The 27,495-nt window shown below is 35.1% G+C and overlaps 1 protein-coding gene across 1 annotated transcript in view; it reads left to right on the top strand.

Annotated features, from left to right (window-relative positions):
* The window catches only part of RFX6 (regulatory factor X6), a 72,155-nt gene that overhangs the window by 18,037 nt on the left and 26,623 nt on the right, over positions 1 to 27,495 (top strand). The window contains exons 5-9 of the mRNA XM_020971647.2: positions 10,040 to 10,117; positions 13,422 to 13,449; positions 20,858 to 20,965; positions 26,661 to 26,738; positions 26,834 to 26,947. Coding sequence (XP_020827306.1) covers positions 10,040 to 10,117; positions 13,422 to 13,449; positions 20,858 to 20,965; positions 26,661 to 26,738; positions 26,834 to 26,947 — 406 coding nt within the window. The remainder of the gene's footprint in view (positions 1 to 10,039; positions 10,118 to 13,421; positions 13,450 to 20,857; positions 20,966 to 26,660; positions 26,739 to 26,833; positions 26,948 to 27,495) is intronic.

Genomic DNA, 27,495 nt, shown 5'->3' with positions numbered 1-27,495 from the left:
TGCTTCCAATTTCTCCAGGGTGGTTATGGCCCTGATTTTTGGCATTAATAAAGCACAATTATTAGGGGAAAATTTTTTTTGTCTTATGTATTATGGTTATATCTGTATGACTTTGAACTTATACACTCTGAGAGGGCAGAAACCAGGCCTATGAATGCCAGAGTTTTTTTGGGTAAGCCAAAGCATGCATGATTTTATGATTTATAAATGCTTTTTAAAATAATGTTCATGATCAGTGTTTCCCTGTTCTCCAGAATCAAATACAAAATCCTCTTCTTGGCTTTCAAAACTCTTTATAATAGTCTAGTCCCCTCCTACTTTTCTAGTCTTCTTACACCTTACTTCCCACCATATACTCTTCAATCTAGGGACACTGGCTTCCTAGCTATTCCACAAACAAGACACTCCATCTCTCAGCTCTGGGCATTTTCTCTGGTTGTCCCTCATTCCTGGAACACCTTTCCTCCTCAGCTTTACCTACTGGCTTCCCTGGCTGCTTTTAAGTCCCAGCTAAAATCTCATTCTATACAGGAAGCCTTTCTAAATCTCTCTTAATTCTGGTGCCTTCTCTCTGATAATTATTTCTTATTTATCCTGAATATGGTTTGTTTGTATATATGTGTTTCTTGTCTCCCCCAATAGATTGTGAGCTCCTTGAAGTCAGGGGTTGTCTTTTGCCTTTTTTTGTATCCTCAGTGCTTAGCACAGTGCCTTGCTGGTACATAACAAGTGCTTAATAAATGTTTAATGATTGATTTGATCATATATTTGGAGCTGGAAGAGACCTTAGTTCTTTTTTTTTTTGGCTAGGCAGTGGGGTTAAGTGACTTGCCTAGGGTCACACAGCTAGTAAGTGTTATGTGTCTAAGGCCAGATTTGAACTCAGGACCTTCTGAATCCAGGCCAGTGCTGTATCCACAGTGCCACCTAGCTGCCCCTGGAAGGGACCTTAGTGTCTTCTAGTACACTCTAGTTATTTTACTGATGAGACTCAGAGAGCTTGACTATTCTCCTCCACCATACTACCCAACTCATATGATAATAATGACATAATAATGAGATCACAGAAAATGGTGGCTTTTTCCTGATCTACAAACTGAAAGTGCTCTATCTTTATTAAAATTTTCCTAGATTACTTGTCTGGATCTGTTCTTTATCACCCCCATCTCTCCTGTTACACACATACACATGTATCTATCGTATCTCTACTATATTGCTCCATCTCTTCTCAAAAGCAGACTGTAAACTCCTTGAGGCCAAGGATTCTAGTATTTTTGTCTTTGTATCCTATCACCTAGCAAAGTGCCTAGCACATATTAGATACTTCATAAGTATTTGTTGAATTGAGTTAAATTGAATTGGCAAACACCCAACAAAAATGTAAGTATAACTCTATTATTTGGTCTTTGCCTTGAAAATACTCTAGTCAGCAAATTTCAGACCCATTCTACAGATTCTAGACAGACAATAGATTAATTGATGGTTACATTTTAATTTCTTTTGATTTTGATCAAGCAAGACCTAGCTTTCTGACACAATGGATAAACGCTATCATCTTATTTATTAGCAGTGATTTAGTGGGTTAATAAAACTGATATGGCAGCTGGCCTTATCATAACAAGTTATTGCAAGTCCCTCGAACAGCTTAATCCCATCATTTCCTTATCAGTTATCATTTGTATAATGTAAACAAAAATCAGGGCCACTAACTCTGTGTGAACATATGTTACAGGAAACCTATGTAATGATTAGAAAAGAAAAGAAGAAATATTGTGGCACTTCCAAATTCACTAGAAAATGAAAAAAAGTTAACAGACACTTAAATATTTTCTTAGTAAATGAGAAAAACAGATTCAATAATTTAATTTATCTTTCTAAAAAAAATCCTTGCTTTTTAAAGCTTTTTAAAAACCCAGTCTCATTGTCTCATTGTTATTTTTCCTTAAAGTACATGTATAAAGTATCCTGTCTTCATTCTTTGTGAGGAAACGTGGAATCTCTTTGTTTAAGGAGGTATTGGTATAGTGGGGAAAAGCACTGGACTGGAGTCTATTCCATGCTTTAGTCCAAACTTGTCCAAACTCTGGACAAGTCCTTTACCTCTTTGGGTCTTAGTGTCTCCTCTCTGAAAAATGAAGGAGTTAAACTAGCTGTTTTCCATTTCCCTTCTTGCTCTAACACTGTGAATATGTGACCAATGACTTAGACAATCTAAGTTGACTGTCCTAATTTATCCTATCTCAGGCAGATAATCTTTGCAGAATCTAGCCACCTCTGGTTAATTCCAGGACTTTAGAGGCATTTATTATCTCTCTTTTTAAAAATAAAAGCTGGTAACAGGATGGATGCATTCTCAGAGAGGAGAATCTTTACTCAGAAGAGTTGTATTTTTAACTGTACACAGAGTATAACATGGGCCTAGAGTAATGAGCTAGACCAGAAATTTATTGGTTTTCCAGTAGGGAGGCAAGTCCTACTTCTGGTTTTGATAACCACCAGCTCATTACCTGAAAATCAATTTGGTACCTTTATTAGCATGCAATAAATAATAATTACTATGAATCATCTTTCCACATTACTAGTGGCTCTTATAAGAAGAGAATATTTTCTCTAGAGTACTCTGATGCTTCAAAGACTTTGACATCTCACTGACGTAGAGTCCTTCCAATGGTGAAGATCCCAGCCCATCCATGGCTTCTCCTCATGGGCAATTGTGGTCCATGTTCTTTCACAGATCTTCCACAGAAGATCAACACAAAATCTTGAAGGCCCTTTACTGTTTCCTAAAAAGAATCTGCATGGAATAATCTAAGTATGTATGGATTCATGTGAAAACTTGTATTTCTATTAACAATCTCTAACTCTAAATGCTCATGTGTCAGTTACACATTATTTTAGGTGCCTGATTTGGGGTATGTTTCTGTGCAAAAGCACAGAATTCAAATTCAATCCACACAGATCAATTTTTAGATTTTAGTGATTGATAGAGTTGAAGTGATCTATATGTGGTTAATATGATGCTTGAGAACTGACAATTTCATTTTTAACTGAGGCATGAGATAATTGAAGAGTCCTACTTTACAATGAGCTTGATTTTTTGTTTTAGAGGAAAAGGATCAGGGTGGATTTTATTCAGATGATGAAAACGTAGCTGTGCAAACTAAGATTATCTTTAGTTGGACTCAGCCACAACAACTGAATTCAATAAATTCAATAAAAACATTTTAAGCTCCTGGCCTTAAGTATGGGGCTAGACTCCAAGAGAGATACAGTGATAACTAAGATACAGTCCCTGGCCTCAAGAAACCTTACTATGTTTTGTTGCACTGACAAGAAGAGAGACAACTGTATTTCAGTGGCCTGAGAACCATCCTTTGAACCACTAAGATCTATGTTTAAGCCATGCCTTTGACACATACTGTCTGTGTGGCCCTGAGCAAGTTATCTAGCCTCCCAATGTCCTCGTTAGCATTCTGATATGATGTTACAGACAAGTTGCCAATCTACATGAGGGGAAGGAACTTCCCACACCAATGGATTCACAAGTTCAGATCAAGACAAAAAGAAAGACGTCTCCCATCAAGATAAAGTTAGGTGCCAACAGATTTCTTCAGGGTCTCATGGAGCTTCTGGATTAAGAAAGTATTTTTTACCTTTAAATACATCTGACAAAATGAATAAAAAGGTAACAATTTGAAACATGTGATTTAATACTATATTTTCTCAGCAATAAAACCTTAATTGTGATTATTTGAGTTGACTGTGAGAACACTGAAAATGTCCACTTTCAATGAAATTCTCTCCTTGTCTTCTGCTTGTCTTCTATGGCAGAATGAAATAGAAAAGTAGACCAAAACAAAGATAGAATTGAGAAGGTGATGTGTTCCAGACATGGTTTGTGTAGTCAGGGGTGGGGAACCTGTGGCCTTGAGGGTACATGTGGCCTTCTAGATCCTCAGGCTCAGCCTTTTGATGAGTCCAAGCTTTACAGAACAAATTCTTTTATTTTCATTCATTCATTCATTCATTCATTCATTCATTCATTCATTTATTTATTTATTTGATTTTTGCTGAGGCAACTGTGGTCAAGTGACTTGCCCATGGTCACACAGCTAGTGAGTGTTATGTGTCTGAGGCTGGATTTGAACTCAGGTCCTCCTGACTCCAGAGCCAGTGCTCTCTCCACTGTACCACAAAGCTGCCCCAGCAAATCCTTTTATTAAGGGGATTTGTTCTGTGAAGTTTGGATTCAGTTAAAGGGCCCTACTTGAGGACCTAGAGGGCCTTGAGGTTGCAGGTTCCTCACCCCTGGGTAGACTCTAATTGACCATGTTACCTTGATAATTATAACTAAACTTGATTTTATAACTAAAACTAAGAATTGCATTTGTATCATAGGAGTAATCTCTTAATTTGCTATTATTGCAAACAATTTATATAGTATTGGAATTAGTTGTTTTTCAAATGCTTGATACAATTCATTTGTATATCCATCTGGTCCTGGAGTTCTTTTTAGTCAGAAGTTCACTTATGGCTTGTTCAGTGTATTCCTCCAATATTAGACTGCTTCAATTCTGTTTCCTGTTTTGTTAATCTGAGCATTTTATACTTTTATAAACACTCATTTCATTTATGTTGTCAGTTTTATTGGCATATAATTAGGCAAATAGTTTCTAATAGTATTTTCTACTTTTTCTTTATTTGTTGTGAATTTGCTATTTTATTTTTGGTCCTGGTATTTTGAATTTTCTCTTTCAACTTTTTAATCAAATTAATGATTTATCTATTTTATTGGTTTTTTTGAAAAAAGCTTCTAGTTTTATTTATTAATTCAGTGTTTTTGTTTTGCATTTTGTTAACTTTTTTGATTTTCAGGATTTAAAAAAAAATTGGGATCCTAAAAAAATTCCTTTTATGACAAAGATATGGTCTTGATATACCAACTAGGGAGAATCAAAACAGAAAAAGACAACTATTGACCAATGTCCACAAGGAATATAGGTGCAAAAATTTTAATAAGATATTAGTAAAGTGTATAAAACAACATAGCACAGAGATTATACACTGGCCAAGTTGGAGTTATACTATGTGTGCAAGGTTGGTTTAATATAAAGAAAACTATAAGCTTAATTAACCATATTAATAACAAATGAAAAAAAGTCATTATATTGATAACTGCAGGAAAAACCTTTTGGGAAAATACAAGAGCAATTTCTATTTAAAATATAGGAATAAATGAATTTTTCCTTATCTTGATTAATCATATATATCTAAAGTCAATAGCTGCCATTATATGTAATAGAAACCTTTTCAATAAATTCAGGGATGAAACAAAGATGTCCATTGTTACTTCTACTTGACATAATGTTGGAAATGCTGCACATAGCAATAAGACAAGAAAAGGAAATCTGAATTACCATTGGTAAGGAAAAAATAAAATTACCCCTTTTTTCCAAATGAAAGGATGATATACTTTAGGAACTCTAAACTAAAAATTACATTAAAATGAATAACTTCAGCAAATTTGCAGATTATAAAATAAATCAACACAAATCATTAACATTTCTATATAATACCAATAAAACCTAAAAAGAAGAGATAGAAAGAGAAGTTCCAGTTAAAGTAACTACAGAATGCATAAAATACTTGGGAATCAAAAGAACCATATAAATATAACTATAAGTACCTATTTATAAAAATAAAAATGGACCTAATTGATTGAAAAATATTAATTACATATGAGTAGGATATGGCAATGTAATAAGAATGACAATAATACCTAAATTAATTTACTTATTCAATGCTATACCAAACTACCAAAAAATTACTTTATGGAATCAGAAAAATAATAAAAAAAATTCAGTGGAAAGGGAAAAAAGGTTAAAAAATCTGAAGGGAAATAATGTAAGGAAATGGGAGTAAAGGGTGTGTAGTGGTGACAGATCTCAAACTATATTACAGAGCTGTAATTAATAAAACAATTTGGTACTAGTCAAAAAACAGTAGAACAGATTCAGTACACAATATAGCACAAGCAAATGCATTTAGTACTCTAGTATTCAATAAACACAAAGACCCTAGCTGGTGTATAAAGATTCACTATTTGACAAAGAATTCTGGGAAAATTGGATGGCAGAATGAAAGAAATTAGATTTAAACCAACACCTCACACCATAAACAAAGTTAAGCTCCAAATAGGTAGGTGACCAAGGTAGAAAAGGTCACAACATAAAGAAATGGCCATTTGTGATTTCAGAGGACCAGTAATGAACCATGGTATTCATGACAAAGAGATGATGAATTTAGGGTGCAGAATGAGAGTTACATACATATAGCTATATCTCTACATAAACATATACTATACTATACACATAGCCTACATAATAAATATATATGTTCAAGAGAAATGAATTCTCTCAATGGCTGCATATCTATCTACCTATATACATATATATACTGATAAATCACATATATATGTATATATATATGTGTGTATATATATACATATATATGTGTGCATATACACACACACACACACACACATATATATATATATATGGAGAGAAAAAGAGAGAGAGAGAGAGAGAGAGAGAGAGAGAGAGAGAGAGAGACAGAAAGAGGGAGAGTCAATAGCTACCTTTATATGCAATAGAAACTTTCCCAATAAATTCAGGGGTGAAACAAAGATATACACATACATATATGCAAACATATTATATATATATATATATACACACACACACACAGATATACATATACATACACATATACATATACATATACATATACATATACATATACATATACATATACATATACATGTATACACTCACTTATGCACACACACATACACATATATATGCACACATATATACACACCCATACACATAATTAGATATATAGCCATTGAGAGAGTTCATTTCTCATGACCATACATATATATGATAAAAATTTGTTTTTTCTTATCTTTTTTTCCCATTGAGTTGGGGGTGGGAGAGAGAAAAAATAGATTTCTTTTTTTTTTTTTAAATAGAGAGATTGGGAAGAGTTACAGGTTTGGAATGGTACATGCGCCTTCAGATGATTTCACTGTATTATTAGTTTTAGTTAGTTGCTTTACTTTGTCATAAGAGACCTCTTACGATGTAGGAGCAATCTGTAAATGTTTATAACATTAAAATAAGATGCATTAATAAAGCTTTAAATTAAAAAATAAAGCCAAAGATTAGGGATAAGGGACAAAAAGCAAAGCGTACAAAACAATCACAAGCAAAGGAAAATACTTGCTGGGCATAACTTTAAATTAATTTTAAATAATTAAAAATTAATAACTTTAAAATTAATTTTCTTCAAGAAACAGCTATTACATATCTATAAATGTCTCCTGTATACACATGCCAATATAGGAATCTACAAAGAACTTGAAGTTAGAATGTAAATTATATTTTTATCTGCCATCAATCTATTTTTTTTTCCTGCTCTGACATAGCATTTTCATTAATTAGCTTTTTGATAACAATGGCTAAAAATTCCTGCAAAGCATTTTGTGACTGTAGAGTACAAGCAGGTTATTATTGTTATAAAACCTGCCAATTTGTTTATATTCTCTAGTTTTTCTCTTGTTCAAATTTTCATAATTTAATTATGCCCATTTCTTTCCTTAACATTTTCTGTTATTGATAAACAATGTGTTCAATAGTTTGGAGTTTTCATGGGCTTGATGTCTCTCACATTTCTCAATCTTCCTTCTGTATATCCTTGCAGTTTTAAAACAAATCTTCATTTTTTTTAAAAATAAAAGTCTTTTCTTTCTGTAAACATGGAATAAGTCTGAGCCTCTCCTATTTTTCTATTTGTAGAAGTCATCTTTTCCAGAGGAATTGAGGCTGTTTACATAAAAGTCAAGATAATGGAGACAAAAATACTTTGGCATTCTCTCAAATTTCACAATATTTATTCTTAAAATTTAGTCATTTGTTGTATTTATACTGTTTCTTCATTCCCCTCGGTTTTTCACAATTTTCTCTTAAAAATCACTTTTTCTTTCAGGCAGAAAGTCTCATACTCATTAGGGCTCTGAAACCATTTTTATTAGAATGAATTTGAGTAATAATTCAGCAAATTTAGGAAGGCAGTATGGCACAGTGAGAAAAGCATTAGATTTGTGATTTAGATGGCCTGGACTCAAGTCATAACTTTGTCACGTAATAGTTTGTGTGAGACCTTAATCAAGTCTTTTGATCCCCATAGACCTCAGTTTCTTTACTCTTAAATGATCATAAACTAGCTGAATTATAAGGTGCCTTCCAATCTAAAATTCTATATTCAAAATAACTCTTGATGAGTAATACAATGTTTACATTTTATTCTGATGTTTGAATACATTCTTCCTTTATGTATATAAATAGGTTACCTAAAAACCCTTTTTTCCAGGTTAGATATAAATTATTCTTTGCTAAAAGCCTTAAGAGAATATGGATAAAGAGGTTCCATATAGGAGGTCATCTGGTATCTCATGAACTTCAGACTTAGCATTTTCATAACTCCTTGGCTCAAGGACTTGCTTATCTGTACTTTATATATCTTAGGGAGTATTTCCCATACTTGTGATTTGGAATGAATTAATTCATGATTTTATCGGTCCACAGTTAATCATCATCCTTATTTCCCTTTTTCTATTCTCAAGTCCTAATTTAGTGTTTTGAATTGAATAAAATCTGTGCTTCCTTGGTAAGCATTGAGCATAGACATAAATAATACCATTGTCTATTCTGATGTGATCATCTTTATCAAAGCTCAAACAAAACCCATACTAGCTTTTTGGTGGATGGAATAATTGCTGTGATTTAATGCATTGATTCAGTTTTTAAAGGGCTTTTGGAACTTGTAGGATGAAACATACTGTGAAAATAGAAATCATTATTGTTATCATTTCTGTAGAAGGAAATGATATTGATGATACTAAAAAGGCACCGCTAAACAGATTGCTGCTTTCATTGCTCATGTCTGAAACTTACATTAGAAATGGAAGAACTATTTTTCATAACTCAACAGTGATAAAGAAGCCAAGAACTTAAGCTTGGAAAGAAAGTCACCAAATTTGAGATTGTGGCCACCTATGATTTGGTATCTCTAGGTAGCTGGTTCTAGGTCTCACACTTACTTGCATATGCAGCATGCTAATAGGTGTGGCCAGAGGTGGGAAGAGTGATTCACCCATCCGGTAACTCATTATCTATCTGAGGCTTTTGCTCCAAAAGCATTCCACCTTTTCTAATGGCCACTTCTCTAACTCTCTGCTGTTGTTGATTCTTAGCCGTTTACAGCACAGAAGGATGTCTTTTCTACACTTTTGTTTTACAAAAATTTGAGCTAAGCTTTACAGCGAAATAAGCTTGTCCTTAATTCCTCATTTTAAAGTGAAGAGCTTTTACTGACGAACCCATTTGACCTCTACCCTCTGAAATGTCACTGTTTCCCTGCCCATGCCATGATGTTTTCTTTCCTCCTTATAAAAACCATTTTTGTTTAATTTTGTATCTTCTTGAATGAAGCAATTTTCAATTAGCCACATTGTACACACTTTTAAGTGTTTATATTCCAAAACTTTTCAGCCAGGAGCCTGAGACTTCTCATTCCCTTCCCCCGTTCCTTTTTTTTCCTTTCTTTCTCTCTCCCTTCCTCATTCCCTTACTCTCTGTCTCTCCCTCCCTTTCTCTCATCTTCCCTCCTTTCCTTCCTTCCCTTCACTGCCAAGTGTGCACCAGAGGTGTGGACAGAAGTAGAATAAGTGTTCCTCTATGATACTGGGAAAGCTCCAACCTCCCTACACCTCAATTCCCATGTCTCGTCCAACTCTAGATTCATGATCCTATAATCCTTTAAGGAAAGAATTTAGCACATTGAGATATTGATTAATGAAATGATGACAGGAAAACTTGGAAATATGGGTAACATTTACTGTATTGAGTTTTCTTCTGTTGGTCTTTTGCCAAGCTATTGCTGAACTCACCATTGCTTCTTTTCTCTTCCACCCCAGGTATCACTATTATGGGATTGGTATCAAAGAGAGCAGTGCATATTATCACTCTGTCTACTCCGGGAAGGGTCTGACAAGGTATATATAGTTCAGTGAGACTTTTGGTTTGCTCTCATCTTTCTCCAAATTAGCAATGATGCCTGCTGGGTATGTTTCTTTATCCATCTATGATTGCTGCATTTTTTTTTTCTTGTAAAACTCAGGAGAGATTTCCAACTTTGTATAGACCTTTGTGTTTGTCAAGTTCCCTCTCTTTGGCACTTAAGAAGATGAATTACTGAGAAAGTATTTAGAAACTAACTAGTTCTTAGAAAGATGAAAACAAAAAGAGGAGGGGTAGCAGAATTCAATTTAAATCAATGTTTGCTGGCTAGTCTGGGTCCTTTTACTTGGAAGATATCAATGATAAATAAGAGGAGAAATTATATTTGCCTAAGCTCTCCACAAGCTGGCTACAACTTCTCTTTCCAGTCTCATTGGCCATTACTCTCCCTCCTGTTTTCTGTGATTCAGCCAAACTCAATAAGAGTAAAGATTGTTTTATTCTTCATCTTTGTCCCCTAGCCACTAGCACAGTGCCTGGAACATAACAAATGCTAATAATTTATGACATTTTTTTTTCACGTTGTTGTTTGAGAGAGGTTCTCAGTGTGTGGAACTACCTTTGACCCATGTAGATCAGCAATGATTTCCCAACTTTGATTCTCAGAGAAATGCTTGAATTACTGAGAGGTAAATTGACTTGTGAGTGGTCACATAGACAGCATATATGTAAACAAGATAAGACTTAAACTGATGACTTCTTGACCCCCAGTCTGCTATGTTATGTTGCCTCTCATCACCATATATATAATACATATATATATATACATATATATATATATACATATACACACGCACACACACACACATACACATATATGTGTATACACACACACACACACACACACACACACATATGTATGTATCCCTAGAGTGAAAAGAATATTGGACATATAGCCAGCAGAACATAGTGCTAGCTTATCACGGTTCTAGGGCTAAATAAATAAGTTTTGATAGTTTTAAGGGAGGGGAACAATTAAATGGGCATGATGGCTAGTGACACCAATTAATAATGTCCAGCTTCTGAATGAATAAACTTGAATTTGTATATAGCTTCTTAAGGTTTTCAAAGCACTTACCTCATAACAGCATGAGGTAAAAGGCAATATGTCATAGTAGACAGAGAGCCATTTTCAGAGTCAGGAAGACCTGGTTTAAGTTCTGCCTGAGATAGCTGTGTGACCCTAGACACTTAACTTCTCAGTAACCTCTCAGAATTGCCTACCTAAGCAATTCTATAAAATTTTAAATTTCAGAAATTGGTACCCACTGGAATTGGTAAAGGGACTTTCCACATCAGTAGTTCCATTGATGTAGCTCCTTATATTGATGAAATCATAGGTCCAGTCCATACCCCTACTTTATAACAACACTATGAGGAAAATAGGTATCCTCATTTTGTAGATGAGGAAACCGAGTCTCTGAGAAGGGACCTGATTTGTCCAGGGTCACCCACTTCATAAATGTCTAAGATGGAATCTGCATCTAAGATTGTTTTACACCACAGCTTCTGAGGAGTGAGTTTACCTCTTGTCAGAAGAAAGCCTTTAAAAATTAAATCTTCTGCACATTTTTTTCAGTTAACTAATCGACTCATATTAATAAGAACAAGATCTTATATTAGAAGTGGCCAAGTGAAAGCATATAAATAATTTATGACTCCCAGGAGCTCCTTAAAAGTGTATGGTTTCAAAGGGCAGCTAGGTGGAGCAGTGGATAGAGCACTGGCCCTGGATTCAGGAAGACCTGAGTTCAAATCTGGCCTCAGACACATAACACTTACCAGCTGTGTGACCTTGGGCAAGTCACTTAACCCCATTGCTTAACCAAAAAAAAGTGTACTATTTCTTAGTGTCTACCTGCCACAGAGACAGGGATGGATGCAATGCAGGCAGCACAATCTTGTGGAAAGAGTCTCAGACTAGAAATTAAGAGAACTGGGCTTTTTCAAACTCTTCTAGTGATTGTGGTTGGTTATCACCCTTTGTGCCATTTTTGTCTCCATTTTTTAAACGATGAACATCTATACTTCTCTGGGACATGGTGAGGATCATTGAAAGCTCCTGGAGAGTAGAGATTGTTTCATTCTTTGTTTCTGTATCCCTGGCATCTAGCATGTGGCTTGGCACGTAGTTGGTGCTTAATAAATGCGTGTTGATTAAGAGAGCAATAAAAACATCTATAATAGATATATGAATACCCTTGGAGCTTTACAGAGAGAAGGTGCAACTGAAATTCAGTGTATTACTGTATCATTATTAACAAAGTTCTAATGGAAAAAAAAAGATGAAAATGAAAGTAAAGGAGGGTAGGTCATGAAAATGCACTTTTGATTTTGTTATTGTTTCAAGTGCCCGTTCTTTCATTTTTAATGTTTTCCTGTACCATAATAATAAATTGATAAGCATTCATTGAGCACTTATTATGTGTTAGACCCAGTACAAATGCAATAAATAAAACATTGCCAGCCCTCTGGGAAGTTCCATTCTATCAACAGAGAGTACATGTACACATAAAAGTATATACTAAGCAAATACAAGGGAGAGCTAGGCGGTAGAGCAGATAACGTGTTTGACCTGGAAGCCAGGAAGATCTGACTTCAAATATGACCTCAGTCAGTTAATAGCTACATGACCCTGAGCAAGTCATTTAACCTCTGCCTCAGTTTCCTCAACTATGAAATGAGGATAAATAATACCGCCTGCCTTACAGCGCTGTTGTGAGGATCAAGTGAGAATAGTATCTGTAAAACACTGAAGATAGTACCTGGTACATAGTACGTGCTTATTCAATGCGTGTTCCCACCTTCCATTCCTAATTTTATGGAGGCATCAGCAGCTGAGGGGAGGGTCAGAAAAGGACTCAAATAAGAGGTAGAGTTGGAACTGAACTTCAGTATGTAATGTTACTATGTGTGTATTACCATTTGATATAGCAAATATTCCATGCAGTTTTTTTTTGCTATTGTTTCCAGAAACTGCTTAGGCCTATGTGGAAAGTTTCAGATGAGATTCCTATACCTGAATCCTTATGCACCTTCTATTAATTTCATGTCATTATACCTTTCCCCAATGTCTCCTTGAGTTCTGAGTAAGTTAAGGAAAGAGCTTGGTTCCTTTAGCGGGAGATATTCAAAGAACTACATTTATATGAACATGTATATTTTCGCAGATATGATATGAAGTCATTTTTTTAATAGGCCCCCTAAGTATTTTTTTTTCTTAATGCTAGAACTGTAATGTTCTTTTGGAACTAATGGAAAATGTATTGATTTTTCAAGGTTTTCTGGAAGCAAGCTGAAGAATGAGGTAAGGATCATTTTTTCAAAGTATTTCACATTTTTAATTATAAAACTTAGTTGCCGAACAACATATATTAGAATAATTCAAAACTTCAAAACTTCTCCATGCTTTGGACAAGAGAAAAACCTCAGTTTTTACTGTGTGAGCAAATTTAGTTTTGTTACATTCTCAATTACACAACGTCTTGCAGAGATAATATTCTAATTATGTGTACCTTAGATCAAGGCTTCTTAACTTGGGATACACCAAAGGGTTTGTGGATAGATTTCTAGGCATCCATGAACTTGGATGGGAAAAATAATTAAATCTTTATTTTCATGACCTCAAAATGAAATTTAGCATTTCCGTCAATTATTTTTAGAAAATGGTTTTAAAACATGGTGGGGTTAATAGGCTTCACCAGTCTGCCAAAGGGGTCCATGACATACAAAATGTTAAGAGCCTTGCCTTAGATCAAATACATAAAGATTTTAAAACAAAGCCTCTGAGTAGTCTCACTAAAATAAAATAAAAGAAAAAGCCTGAATGCAACAAGGTTGAATATAAATGTGCTCATAATGTATCAATTTAAATAAAGCCTGAAATCTGGAAGAGTAATGACTAAAAACCACCAATGCTGCTTATCTCTGGTATGTTGTACCACTTTTCTTAGGTTAGTATTTTTCCTGTGGAACAACGTATCAGCAAACTATCTTTATCTAAACCAGTTAATCTGCCATTAGAGACTGCATGGCTAATTAGGCAGATAATAATGCTCTCATTATCCTGAGGTTAAAGAGCCATTAGAAACAGGTGCTGTAGACCTAAGAGTGGGTGGCAATGTGGTACATGAACCAATCTAGAACTGAGAATCATGAAACCCCATTAGGACAGTGAAATGATGCAAGTCTGTTATCTTGAAAAATAAAATCAAACGAAATGAACCCCCAACCCTCTGAAGGGAACCGATTTCTTTTCACTGAAGCTTTTAAAAAATACATTTAATGGGCAATTACATAATAAAACTCCCTAGATTGCCCTTTTTAATCAGTGAAATAAACTCTTTGTGTGTTGATAAACAATTGTTAGAGTGGAAAAAATTGCTCAATATGATGTCTTAGCAGCACAATATTTACATCAATTCAGATTTTAAATTTAAATAATTTCTTTAATTTAGTGCTTTATCTATTTTTAGCAAGAGTGATAATAATAGTGGAGGACTTTTTTATATTATCCATTTATTAGCCCTTCCTTGTGTGTCTAATGAAAAAAAAATTGTTCTTCAACACTACTCTGACCCTCTGTAAGAGTCAGCATGTCATAGTGTATGGGATGAACAGCTTTGGAGTAGGGAAGTGCTGGATTCAAGTTCTACCTCTGACTTACTAGCTGTGTGACCATTGGCAAGTCATCTCATTTCTTAATGCCCCAGGCAATTCTCAAAATGAGTAGAAAAGAAGGAGGTAATAGGGCACAGTGCTAAGTACTTTTTACAAATATTATCTCATTTGAACTTGCAACAACTCTTCAAACTAAGTGCTAACATTTTACAGTTGAGGAAACTGAGGCAAACCAGAGTTGAATGATGTGCCTAGGGTCACAAAGCTAGTAAGTATCAGAGCAGATTTACCGCAGGTCTTCCTGACTCCAGGCCCAGCTCTCTATCCACTGTGCCACTAATTGATTGATGATATAGCTGATAATTGGGGTGAGTTTGTGAAAAAATTTTCCACTGTGGAAACTTCCTACATTAATGAAATCACAGTTTTGGACTCCCCAAATATTGTTTTCAGCTCTATGAGTCCAGAGACTTTGTCTTATTTAATCTTTCTATCTCCTTCCTGTGCCAGGTCCAATGTTCTACACGTACTAGATAATACAAATTTGTTAAATTTTAACAGAATTTAAGATCAGATTTGGCTTTCAAAGGGGAACATGATGGAAGAAATGGCTATGCCAAATGTGTATGCTACACAGTACTCAATGTGGGGGGTGAGGAGAAGGGATTAACAAATTAGGTTTGTGTAGATTTTGTTGATTTACAGAATGCTTCCACATGCAGTGTCTCATTCGAATTAAAACATATCATCTGTTTTTCCACTTGGAGACTGTTGATCTCTTTATGCTCCTCTCTTGAACAGGGAGAGGTCCCCTATCAGCCGAAGTTCATGGCATATTTGGGGAATTCTTAAGACTAGGACTTTGCTTTAAAATGAATAAACATAGGAATTCCCCAAATGGTCTTTTTTGGATATTTTTTCTTGGGAACTTAATAGTCCTAGGATCATTAAGGCCAGTTTGAAAGGAGCTTGTGGTGTTATCAAGTTCAACATTCCTGGAATTCACACTGAAGTTAGTCCTGGATGTCAGCAAGCTTGATTAACTCTTTCATGCACTTTGGAAAAGCAAGGATTGAAATGTTTGTTTTGTTTATTCCATTAACAGACTAGGAGAGAAGTGTTGCCTGCTAAGTATGCATCTAACAGTTAGGTAGAACTATTTTCTCCACATCTTCTTGATTTTGGAAAAAATTAGTCAATTCTTATTAATAGCCTCAGCTCCAGGATATGGGATACAGTGTTATGGTTAGAAATGGGGCAAATTTTATGCACAATCAAAGCATTTCCTTAAACTACCAAACCAAAAGGTCTTTTAAAGATCGTCAGCTTCATTAGCAACATAGTGGTTGTTAATTGAAAACTTTCATTTTTATCAGTGGAGATACTAAGCTAATCTTTCATTTCTGAGATTTTAGTCCTTTGCATTTTGGCCAAGGCAAATTCCATATATAACTAGATCTAGATCTGTGAAAATGTCTTAAACAAAACCCCATGAAGGACTTTCTTTTCCCCTGGATCTGAGATTTTATTAGTTTAGGGAATTCCTGGTGAGGAAACTCCTTCTGCTATTGCTCTACAATTTTGTGGTCTTAGAAAATAGCTGGAGGGTACTGAGAAGTCAAGGGACTTGCTTATAATCCCATAGCCAGTATGTGTCACAAGCAAGACTTAAACCTAGGTCTCTCTGACTCCTTGGTTTAACTGTCTATCCACTGCTCCAGGCTGACTTTTGTGAAGGATTCTATGGGAAAAACAAAAGTTGCTGCTGCTGCTGCTGCTGTTGCTGCTACTACTACTACCACCACCACTTCTACTATAATAAATGAATTAATATATCACCTTATACACAATACTTCTGTGCAGAGAGGGAGTTTCATCATTTTATAGATGAGGATGTTGAGAGAGTTACCATGATAATCAAATCTTTCCAAAGAGACTATCCAAAAAGTACAGAGTAAAAGTATTTCTTTTTCTTAGAAATTTAGAAGCTAGTAGGAAAAAAAAGCATAGTAATTCACTTTGAAGGGTCTTGTCTGTCATAAGATATTTGAAACCTTGTAAAACATTGGTCAAACCAAGAAAATTCAAACTCATTGAAACTAGGCCATCAGAAAATAAGTGCTTCCCCATGTTATCTCTTCATAATAAAATACAGGAATAAAAAGTAGAATAGTCAAAATTACAAGTGGACAAAATACAGTTGAGGTCAATACAATGTAGTGGAAAAAATGGAGTTGTCAGAAAAAATTCTCAAGGATCAATGCAGAAACTGAAGCTAAAAAAAAAAAAGATAGACACTCCACAGTCAGAGCAAGATTGGCCATAAACAGTATATTTTCTAGTTCTTGGCTTAGATTTATTTTAAATATTCCAAATAATGCAGCTGTCATTTTGCCTGGCAAAACCCTGTGATTTCATCCTTTTTAGAATCATATTTTCCCTCTGAATTTCCCTCTCTTTAACTTCATCCTTTCATGGCCAGCTTAACAACTCTACATCAAGCCAAATAGTACATCCCCCCTCCTTAGTGTGCTTGTCAAATATTTGTAGACTGTTATCACATTCTCCCTTAGTCATCACTTAGTTGAGCTATATAGATTTAACTCCTTTAATCTTCCCTCATAAATCAGCCCCTCTTCCCTCTAATCATATTTGTTTCTCTTCTCTAGGCTCATTCTGTTTTTCTTTCCTTACAACTTTTGGTAATGAGATGCTTAAGGCTCAACACAACAGTCCAAATGTCACTTCACTAGGTAAGCAAGGAGGCACCTCTCTAATCAATGACTTGGTACCTCCTTATACAGAAAGCAAAAGAACAACAGCCTTTTGGTTCTTTTAGAAACCCACATCTCTTCCTTCTCAGTTCTGATTTTCTTTTAGCATAGCACATTGTAGGTTTTTCTTATTATTGCACTGGTAAAACTTTTTCTTCCTTCTTACCCAATTGCAGGAATGTTCCCAAGTGACCTCTCCCATTTGCTTCCCCTCCCCTCACTCAAGCTATGTTTTTTAGGTTTCTTTTCATTGATTTCCATCTCTACCAATTTTGAATAAATATACATCATTTCTGAACAAAATTATAATTTACTCAATTGGGTATTTAAAATTATAGAACCATTTATTCATTGAAATGAGACATGTTATTTCTTAAAAATAATTCACTCAGTCATATCTTGCTTAATGTAGTTATTAGAAAAAAAGGATTATTAGGGAGGAAAGACAATTTTCTAAAAATTTAATTTAGCTATGGAGAATCAGTGTAGTACAGTAGAAAGAACATTAGATGTGGAGTGAGAAAGACCTGGGTTTGAATCTCAGATCTGCTACCTATTTTCTGTATGACCTCGAGAATGTCACTGGATGGATTTATCTTGGCTTAAGTTTTCTCTTCTGTAAAATAAGGAGGTTGAACTAAGGAGATTGAGCCTCTAAAGTGCCTTCCAGGTCTAAATCTTATGAATTCTATGAATAGTTTCTCCATTAGTTGACAAAATTTAATATTTTACTCTACTTTTTCCTGTTCCATGTCAAAGTAGAGGAAAAGTCAGTGTTGAAGCTGTGAAGAACCAGGTTCAAATTCTGCTTTTGACACATACTGGGCAAGTTAATTCATTTCCCAGTGCCTTAGGCAACTATCCAAGACTATAAATTGCAGAGAAGGCATCCACCCTACACTGGTAAAAGGGATTTCCTCATCCAGGAGTTCCTCACTATTAACTGACATTTCCATTCCTTTCTCTATGCGTTGATAACTGATGTTCACACTGTTGACCATAGGTTGCTACAGGTTCCAAAAGTGCCTTCTGAATCAGAAAAAAAGAGTTAAAGTGCACTAATAGTTGGCTTGGTATTAAGTGTATTTTAGTGTATTCTAATTCTTGGCGAGTTTACTGTCAGCCAAGGTGACTATAACAACTCACAAATGAGATACTGATCAACCAGAATATCCTGTTCTTTTCAACTATTCTAGATAACAGGATGTGTAAGATAGGTGAAAAAAGTGTTTTCTTCTGAAAATGAATCAATTTCATTTTTCTTTTTATGAAATAAATGTTTTAAATGATTGGACACATACACAGCCAAAAACATAAAAATATCATCCTGGTTTTTATGAGATAAGTATTTTCAAACTAGTAGACATGTTAGGTCCCCTGTTTCCTCTACCCGGTCTTCAGTCTTCACCTTATCTGTCTTTAGGGAGTAGAGGGTATTGATAAGGCAAGGTAAAAATGTCACCTATTGATATGCAATAATAAATCTTTTTTCTGGGGCAGGAAAGGTCATAAATACAGCACAAAAAATCTGGAAGCAAATGTGCAAAGATGGTATGAAAGAATGAATGAAATTGTTTTCATAGGAAGCTACTAATACCTATAGGCTGTGAAGTACAATGTAAAAAGGGCTGGGTTTAGCTAAAGTCAGAGGACTTGGGTTTGAGTTCTCACTCTGCCCTCTAATACTGAATGATGCAGAACAAGTCTTTGTCTCTAAACCTTGGTTTCTTAATCTGTAAAATGAGAGGGGTTAGACTATATGACTTCTAAGGACTCTTTCATCTTAAAATCTGTGCTCCTATGATCTTGCCAAAAATAGTTTCTTGATGGTGTAATTATGGCTAGGACTGTGGTCGATATAGCGTGGTATACCTGGAGACTTCATTTTGATGGGGTTGTTTTCTTGATCAAACATTAATGCAGTGCAGACAGATGATCTTCAGTGTTTGTGCTTTATGTGAATCTAGGTGCATATACTTTGGACTCATATAATTTTCCACTATTAATGTGTCACTTCACATGGAGCTCATAATAGCTTGGCCCCCTCATTTTATAAATGAGAAAATGGAGGCCAAGAGAAATAGAATGACTTGCCAAAGGTCACATTGATAGTGACTCTGGAACAGAGTCTGTGTTTTCCTGAATGTGATTTCCTTATGATTTGGTGTGTATATATACTTTGCACTCCCATATAATTTTTCACAAGTTATGAACCAGATGTCAGTTTTAATGATTATACCCCAAATAATGTGATATGTATATACCTAGATATCTATGTATATAGCTAGATCTCTCTCTCTCTCTCTCTGTCTCTCTCTCTCTCTCTCTCTCTCTGTCTCTCTCTCTGTTTCTTGGAAGGAAATTATATTAAGGAAGTAAAAAACAAAAAGTTCTATATTAGACTAGAAGCAAGGAAATTGGAACCCACTGTTACTAACCATGGAATCTTGGACAAGTCTCTTAACATCTCTGAGCTGCTTGGGAGATAGGAATAGGAAGATATGATGTCCAAAGTCTTTTCTAGATGCAATATTCTTTAGAGAGGGGCCATGTGGTGTAGTGGATAGAGACCCAGACTTGAAACCAGGAAGATCTGGTTTCAGGTCCTACTTCTGACACGTGTTGGCTGTGTGAGCCTGGGTTTAACCTTTTGGTGCTCTAGATAATTCTCTAAGATGAGAAGTTGCAGAGAAGTCAGCAACTTGCATTACTAGAAGGAATTTCCCCCCCCAGGATTTCCCTGTACCGGTAAAATAATTATCTCAATCTCTTTCCCTCCTGTAAATGAAGTCATGGTGAAGCTTCTGTAATTTTAATATTAAATTAACTGTGAAACCCAATAAAAGTTATTTGCTATAACCTAAAGCCAGATGAAAAATCTAATAAATGCAGATTTATTTATTTTTCTTTTCTTTTTATATTTTCATTAAATTTTGTTATTTTGAATGTGAGTACATATATATATATATATATATATATATATATATATATATATTTATTTATTTATATAATAAATAGAAACAACAGGGTTATTGGCATATACATTTGATGCCCTGTACAAAACGTAGGTCCAGTTTTCTACCTTCAAAATGTTTGGAGACAAAAAGCAACACATACACACACACACACACACACACACACACACACATACACAAACATATGTATTTCTATTTTATTTAAACGTAACCTTTGAACCAATTACTTGATAACTGATGTTCTCTTCTGATTTCATGCATCCAACGGACATTTATTGAGCACTTAATTTTTGAGAGGAAAGAAAAGCATGCTAACAATATATTTATTTTTTTTTCTGAATTATAGGGCGGATTCACTCGAAAATATTCACTCAGCTCAAAAACTGGTACACTTCTTCCAGAGTTCCCCAGTGCACAACACCTCGTGTACCAAGGATGTATTTCTAAGGACAAGGTATTGATCTGAAATACTTCTTTATCTTCTGACCATTGTCTCCCCCAATCTGCCCTCTCTTCTATCAGCCCTTCCCATTCTCTTATCCCCTTCCCCTCCTACTTCCCTGTAGAGTAAGATAGATTTCTGCACCTGACTGAGTGTGTGTTATTCCCTCTTTGAGCCTATTCTGATGAAAATAAGATTCAAGTGTTGTCTACCACTCCCCCTTCCCTCCCCGGCTTCCCATCTTCCCCTTCAGAAAACGTCTTTATCAAGTCACTGATATATATACATGTTCTCTGGCTCAGTCCTCAGAGTATATGATAGCACTTGCTGAAAGCTGTCAGAAATTTGCATACTCAAATACAATTGACTCATTTATGGAAGGGGCAAGCTATTACTGATGTTGATTAGCAGCTTTTAGTTTAATTATTTACATTCTCACCCTTGTTACCTAACCAGGGGGTGGTAAAATATATATTAAATGTTTAAAAATGAGTTTCCATTTAGATCAACTTGCCAGGTTTAAAGAATTGTGAAGTAAGGAGGTTAGATTTGATGTTTTCAATGGTAATTTCCACTTTTAAAATTCCTTAATAGTTTCATACTTGCTATATATATACGTATATATATATGTGTGTGTGTGTATGCGTATGTATTCACACACATATATATGTATACATTTTTAATTTTTATTTTTTTTGGTGAGGCAATAGGGGTTAAGTGACTTGCCCAAGGTCACACAGCTAGTAAGTGTCATGTGTCTAAATCCATATTTGAACTCAGGTCCTCCTGACTCCAAGGTCAGAACTCTATGCACTGTGCCACCTAGCTGCCCCTTATATGTAGACATTTTAATGAAGAGACCTACATGTAGTAGGTACTAATAATTGATTTCCCTAAGGTCAACTGATCATTCTGGGGCCACTGAAGTCACTTGTCTAGTCAGGCTTTTTATTTAGTTTTTGGCTACTAGCCAGAAGGGCTAAATCTATAAAATCCTTTCGTTGTGTCATTGGACTACCTACTTTGGTTTTATTTTATTTTTGTTTTTCTCTTCAACTAAAGTAAATTATCAGGATAATAATAGCCACTATCTTCCAGGTTTGTTGTGAGAATCAGTGAGACAATATTTATAAAACACTTTGCAAACCTTATAGTGCATATAAAGGCTAGGTATTATTACTCATTAACATTTGGGAAAATACCTGAGTAACTATTGCTGAAGTATATTAAATCAATTCAGATGATTTGGTTGTGGGATTGTGCTTAGGCGAATGTAGTTAACATAATTTTAGATAACTTTAGGAAGTATTCCAGACCATAGAGAGTTATATGGAGATAAGCAGGGTTGAAAGATAGATACCAGGAACATAAAGGAAAATATCAGTTACTGTTCTCAAGGACCTGGGATTTCATTAGAAGAGACATATGCATATTATGCATATGTTAGTAGAGGATATAGAATAAGTATCAGACCTGTGATTTCATTTATATAGGGAAATCCTTGATAAAGAAATATTTTTTAATAATTTTTTGTTTTGTGGGACAATAGGGGTTAAGTGACTTGCCCAGAGTCATACAACTAGTAAGTGTCATGTATCTGAGGCTGGATTTGAACTCAGGTCCTCCTGACTTCAAGGCCAGAGCTTCATCCACTGTACCACCTAGCTACCCCTGAAATATTTTTTTTATCAATGAAGGTTGACACCTTTTTTGTAACTTGCAGTGTTAGAGAGTCATCTAAAGCAATGAGAGGTTAAATGATTTACCCAGGGTCACACAGACAGTACATGTCAAAGATAAGACTTAAACTCAGGTCTTTCTGGTTCTGGGACTAGCTCTCTATCTACTATGCCATGCTTTATATAAATATATACAGAAAAAAAGGTACAAATAGATAAGTATAAGTTAGTTAAGGGGTTAACTTAGTAGTTGAGGGAGTCAGGAAAATATGCATGGTTTTTGAATGAGTCTTGAAGGAATTGAGGGATTCTCTGACATAGAGATGAGGAGGAGGGTAATTCTAGGCATGGGGTACTGCTAGTGAAAAGGAACAGAGACAGGAAATGAAATGTTACATGTAAAGAAAAGAGAGAAGGTAAGTTTGATTGTGCTGTAGGGCAGCCAGATGATGCAGTGCATAGAGTGCTAGATCGGAAGTCAGGAAGATTCTTCTTCCCGAGTTCAAATCTGACCTCAAACACTAGCTGTGTGACCATGGGCAAGTCACTTAACCTGTTTGCCTCAGGTTTCTCGTCTGTAAAATGAGTTGCAGAAGGAAATGGCAAACCACTCCAGTATCTTTGCCAGGGAAAAAACCAAATGGGGTCACAAAGAGTCAGACACAACTAAACAAAACAACACAAATTAGGAAAGTAATATATACCAACACTGGAGAGACAGGTTAGAGCTAGGTTATAAAGGACTTTAAAAGCCAAGTAGAGGAGTTCATATTTTATTCCAGAAGCAATAGAGAGACCCTGGAGTTTACTGAGTAGGGTAGTAACACAGAATTATACTTAAGAAAAATCACTTTGGCAGCTATAGTGGGACTGGCCTGTAGTTTGGACTGGGGTGGGGAGAGACTTGAGGCAGGGAGACCAATTAGGAAGGAATTGCAGTAGTCCAGGTGAGGGATGATGAGGGCTTGAAATAAGAGGCAGCTGTCTGAATAGGGAAAAGACAGATGGAGAGATACCATAGAGGTAGAAATGGCATGAAAGATGAAGAGGTAAATGGATACCATTGTAAAAATCATTTTTAATTTCAGCCGGACATGTACTCTATACTTTGAAATTTATTAAGAACTAAAAATAATTTTCACAAAATCAAATAATCTCAGAGTTAGATGTAACCTCAGAGACTACTTTGAAAGTAATTAAATTCATAAGACTGTAGTTTGCAGATTCCATCATCTTCCCTTTTTTTGAAAATAGGGACAATATTTGCCCTTTTCCACTGCTGCAGTAACTCCTCCAGTCTCCATAGTCTTTCAAAGATTGCTGAAAGGGTCTTAGTAATTTATGCAGGCCTAGTGACAAACTCATCAAGGATCAATGGATCAGAGATTTAGAATTGGAACGTACCTTAGTGGTTATATAGTGCAACCGCTTCATTTTATAGGTAAGGAAACTGAGGCCAAGAGAGCTGAAGTGACTTGTCCAAGGTAATACAGAGTTGGGATTTGTACTATGTTCTCAGTCATAATCCAGTGTTCTTTCTATGCTGCTTCTCCTAGTATCTCATTATCTATGTTGGGTATCAATTTTCTATTAGGCATTGTTTTGTTCTGTCCTTTCTAGTTCAAAGGTTATTCTTCACAGCAGAGTAAACAGAAGCAAAATGAGATTTGAGTAATTCTTCCTTCTCATTACTGTACACTGTCATTTTCCCGTCCCCCATGTAGCTTATCCTATGCCTTCTTTGATCCTCCTTTGCCTCTCAATTCAGGTTTAAAAAAACTTTCAGATTGATTCCCACTCAGTCTCATTGCTAGAATTTTTTTTTTTGCAATTAGATCAAGTCTCATAAATTGTTCTCTCCCTATGATTTCATTCTCTTACCACTGTTCTTCGTATCTCTCAATTTGTTCACATAATGGATCTTTCATAATTTTATAAACTTTTGGAGAATAATTTTGTTACCTTAAAGGCTGCTATGTTTCTGGTGTGAAGGTGATATTGCAATTTCGGATTTTGTGAGATACTAATAAAATTAACAATGTGGCAATCCAGTCTCTAGACAAGCTGCGGCAAACATAGCTAGAAGACCTATGGGAAAAAGAACAACGACCTGTTTTTTTGATATTAAGCATCTTGGACAAATAGATTTATTTCCCATATTGGGGTTTCCCTTTAGTTGGTTTTCCTCCATGTATGGAAGTGGTAGGAAGTCATATTTATGTATACACATATATGGAAATATGCATTATGCTTCCATATTCATATATATGTATATATTAGTGGCAGAGGTTTGGTGGTATAGTAGAGTAGTGGCCTTAGATCAGAAAGACTAGGCTTGCTTCTGATAGATACAAGCTGTGGGCAAGTTACTTAACATATCAGTGCCCCAGGATATAACTTTTCTGGAGGTTGTATTATGGGATGAATTGCTAATTTGCATGGTGGAAAGAACTTTCATACCAGGAATGGACAAAATCACAGCTTCAGGTCATATACATACGTATAGGTAGAGAGGGACAGAAGGAAGGAAAGAAACATGTATATATTTTATTTGGTCTTTATAGCAGTTCAATGAGGCATGTATAATTGAAAAGAGACATCACATATTAGAAATATGTTTTAGCACCTTCCTCTCATCTCTCCATTTCCTAGGAGTTCCTTAACTTGTGAACTCGAAAACAGATTGGGAGAATCTTCTGCTAGTATAAATTCATATAAATACTGAAACTTCTGTTTGTAAGTAGACAGAGCAGAACTGAGCCAGCATGAACAACCTTCTGCTTGTATCTAGTAGGCAGCTGGGGACGTTGACTCTTGTTTTTGAAAATAGCAAATTCACTCTCTCTGTGCCCCTATTCCCAGCTGTTTGCTTGTTTTGATGAGAATGGGATTAGGTGGGACTGAGTTGGAGACTTTGGTACTCCCTCTTCCCTATGCCTTTATTTGATTCAGGGCTAGGATCTGTTTAGCTAGAAGGAGGCTCCAGTGAAAGGGACTGAGCAGAGAAGTTAGTGACTACTTTTTACCTCTAAAATAACTTAGCCCAAGGCAGCTATCCTTCCCAACCTGATCCATTTATATCTTGCTCTCATTAATTTTAATTTAAAAAATTTTTGCCTGAGCATATTTAATGATTTGAAAATGATACTGTCGATTCTCAGTCACATCAAGCAAAATTATGGTAATTGTGAAATGGCAGTCATTGTCTAAGGTCTTTACAAAATTTGAAAATGAATAAATGAGTTAGTGATATTGAAACCCTGGAAAAAAATTAACAGTTGTGATAACTTGTATGTGAAGGAATGATGCTGAATAATGAATTTGGAATTAACCTGTCATTAAATCCTAACCCTACCATTCGTTACCTGTGTGTGTTTGACTGAGTCGCTTTAATTTCCCTGATCCTATTTCCTCATCTATAAAATGAAGAGAATGAACTAGATCATTTTTAAGATCCTTTCAAGTTCTATAACTTTTGTTGATCTTTAAGTAGCATTCTATATCCTAAATTTTTTTTGAGAAAGCCATGACTGGTGAAATTTATTAGCTCTATTTTACAAATGAGAAAACTGATGGTCTCAGGGATTAAGAATAGATTAAGCATTTCATATATTGCAACCAGGCTCACTCAGTTTGGAGACCTTTATTTAAAGGTTGATTGAAAGGTAATGACTGTTTTAGCCACAATAATCCTTGAAGACCATCTACTAATTATAGAGGGATGGTGAATTGTGTTGGTGGAGAGAATACCCACACCAATGAAATCAGATGGTTGAAATAAGAAGCTGATATTTATGGGATTAAACTACTAGATTACTGATTTAGAAGTGGAGAGGGAGGCTTAAGTGTATATGCTTGGAATTTTCCTTTGTTTTACCTTGGATAAAAAAGTTGCACAAGTTTCTCCAGCGTATTAATGCTATTTTTTTTCAACCATCCCATTTGATAAGACAGAATTATTTGATTTCCTTTACCATTAAAAAGGAGTTGAAAATATTCTTTGTTTAAATTTTCACTTCTTTGAATAGGTAGACACTCTCATTATGATGTATAAAACTCACTGCCAGTGTGTTCTGGATAATGCAATTAACGGAAACTTTGAAGAGGTAAGGGTGATCACAAACATTTTCTTGATTTTACCATATGTGTGTTCATGTAGAGTGAAGATATTAATTATGTCTACCCTTTCCCTCACCAACAGATTCAACATTTCTTACTACATTTTTGGCAAGGAATGCCTGATCATCTTCTCCCACTGCTTGAAAACCCTGTTATCATTGACATTTTCTGTGTTTGTGACTCAATTCTTTATAAGGTGAGCCATATCGCACATTGATGCTTTCTACCTGCAAGTGCACTTAAAACAACAACACTCCCTATTGGGCTATCTTATGGGAAAACATTTTCAATAAATTTTGCATTTGAGCATAAATATAATAATTAAAAGTCCCTCAGCCTGAAGATTTGCCAGCAAATGATTTTTTGATTCTTTGCAAAAAATGTCAGGTTTGTTTCAATTTTTAAAAAAGCTACTACCTAAACTATCACTTAGCATTAATAGTTGAAGAAATGCGACTTCTGTTTTTATCATTATTATTATTAACATAATAGTTTAAAGAAAACCATGTAGATATTTCACTGGATCACTTTATGATACTAGCAAAAAAAAGAATTAGGTGCTATTATGGAAATTCCTTTGAGCATCTTATTTCCTATTGGCTCCAACTATTTTCCTCAAAACAAGAAAAGATTAGGTAGAGTAGACAAGGACCCTGATTTTAATGAAATGGCTCTTCACATGTTGTCCCAACTGAAATAAAAGACCCAGGTGTCTACAAAAGATTCATTCATCATGGAAAGACA

Source organism: Phascolarctos cinereus, unplaced genomic scaffold (genome assembly GCF_003287225.1).
Source record: "Phascolarctos cinereus isolate Bilbo 61053 unplaced genomic scaffold, phaCin_HiC Scaffold_5;HRSCAF=322, whole genome shotgun sequence".
In the NCBI taxonomy this organism is placed as follows: domain Eukaryota; kingdom Metazoa; phylum Chordata; class Mammalia; order Diprotodontia; family Phascolarctidae; genus Phascolarctos; species Phascolarctos cinereus.
The sequence above is the reverse complement of the archived record's forward strand: the minus strand, read 5'-3'. Positions and strand labels throughout refer to the sequence as shown.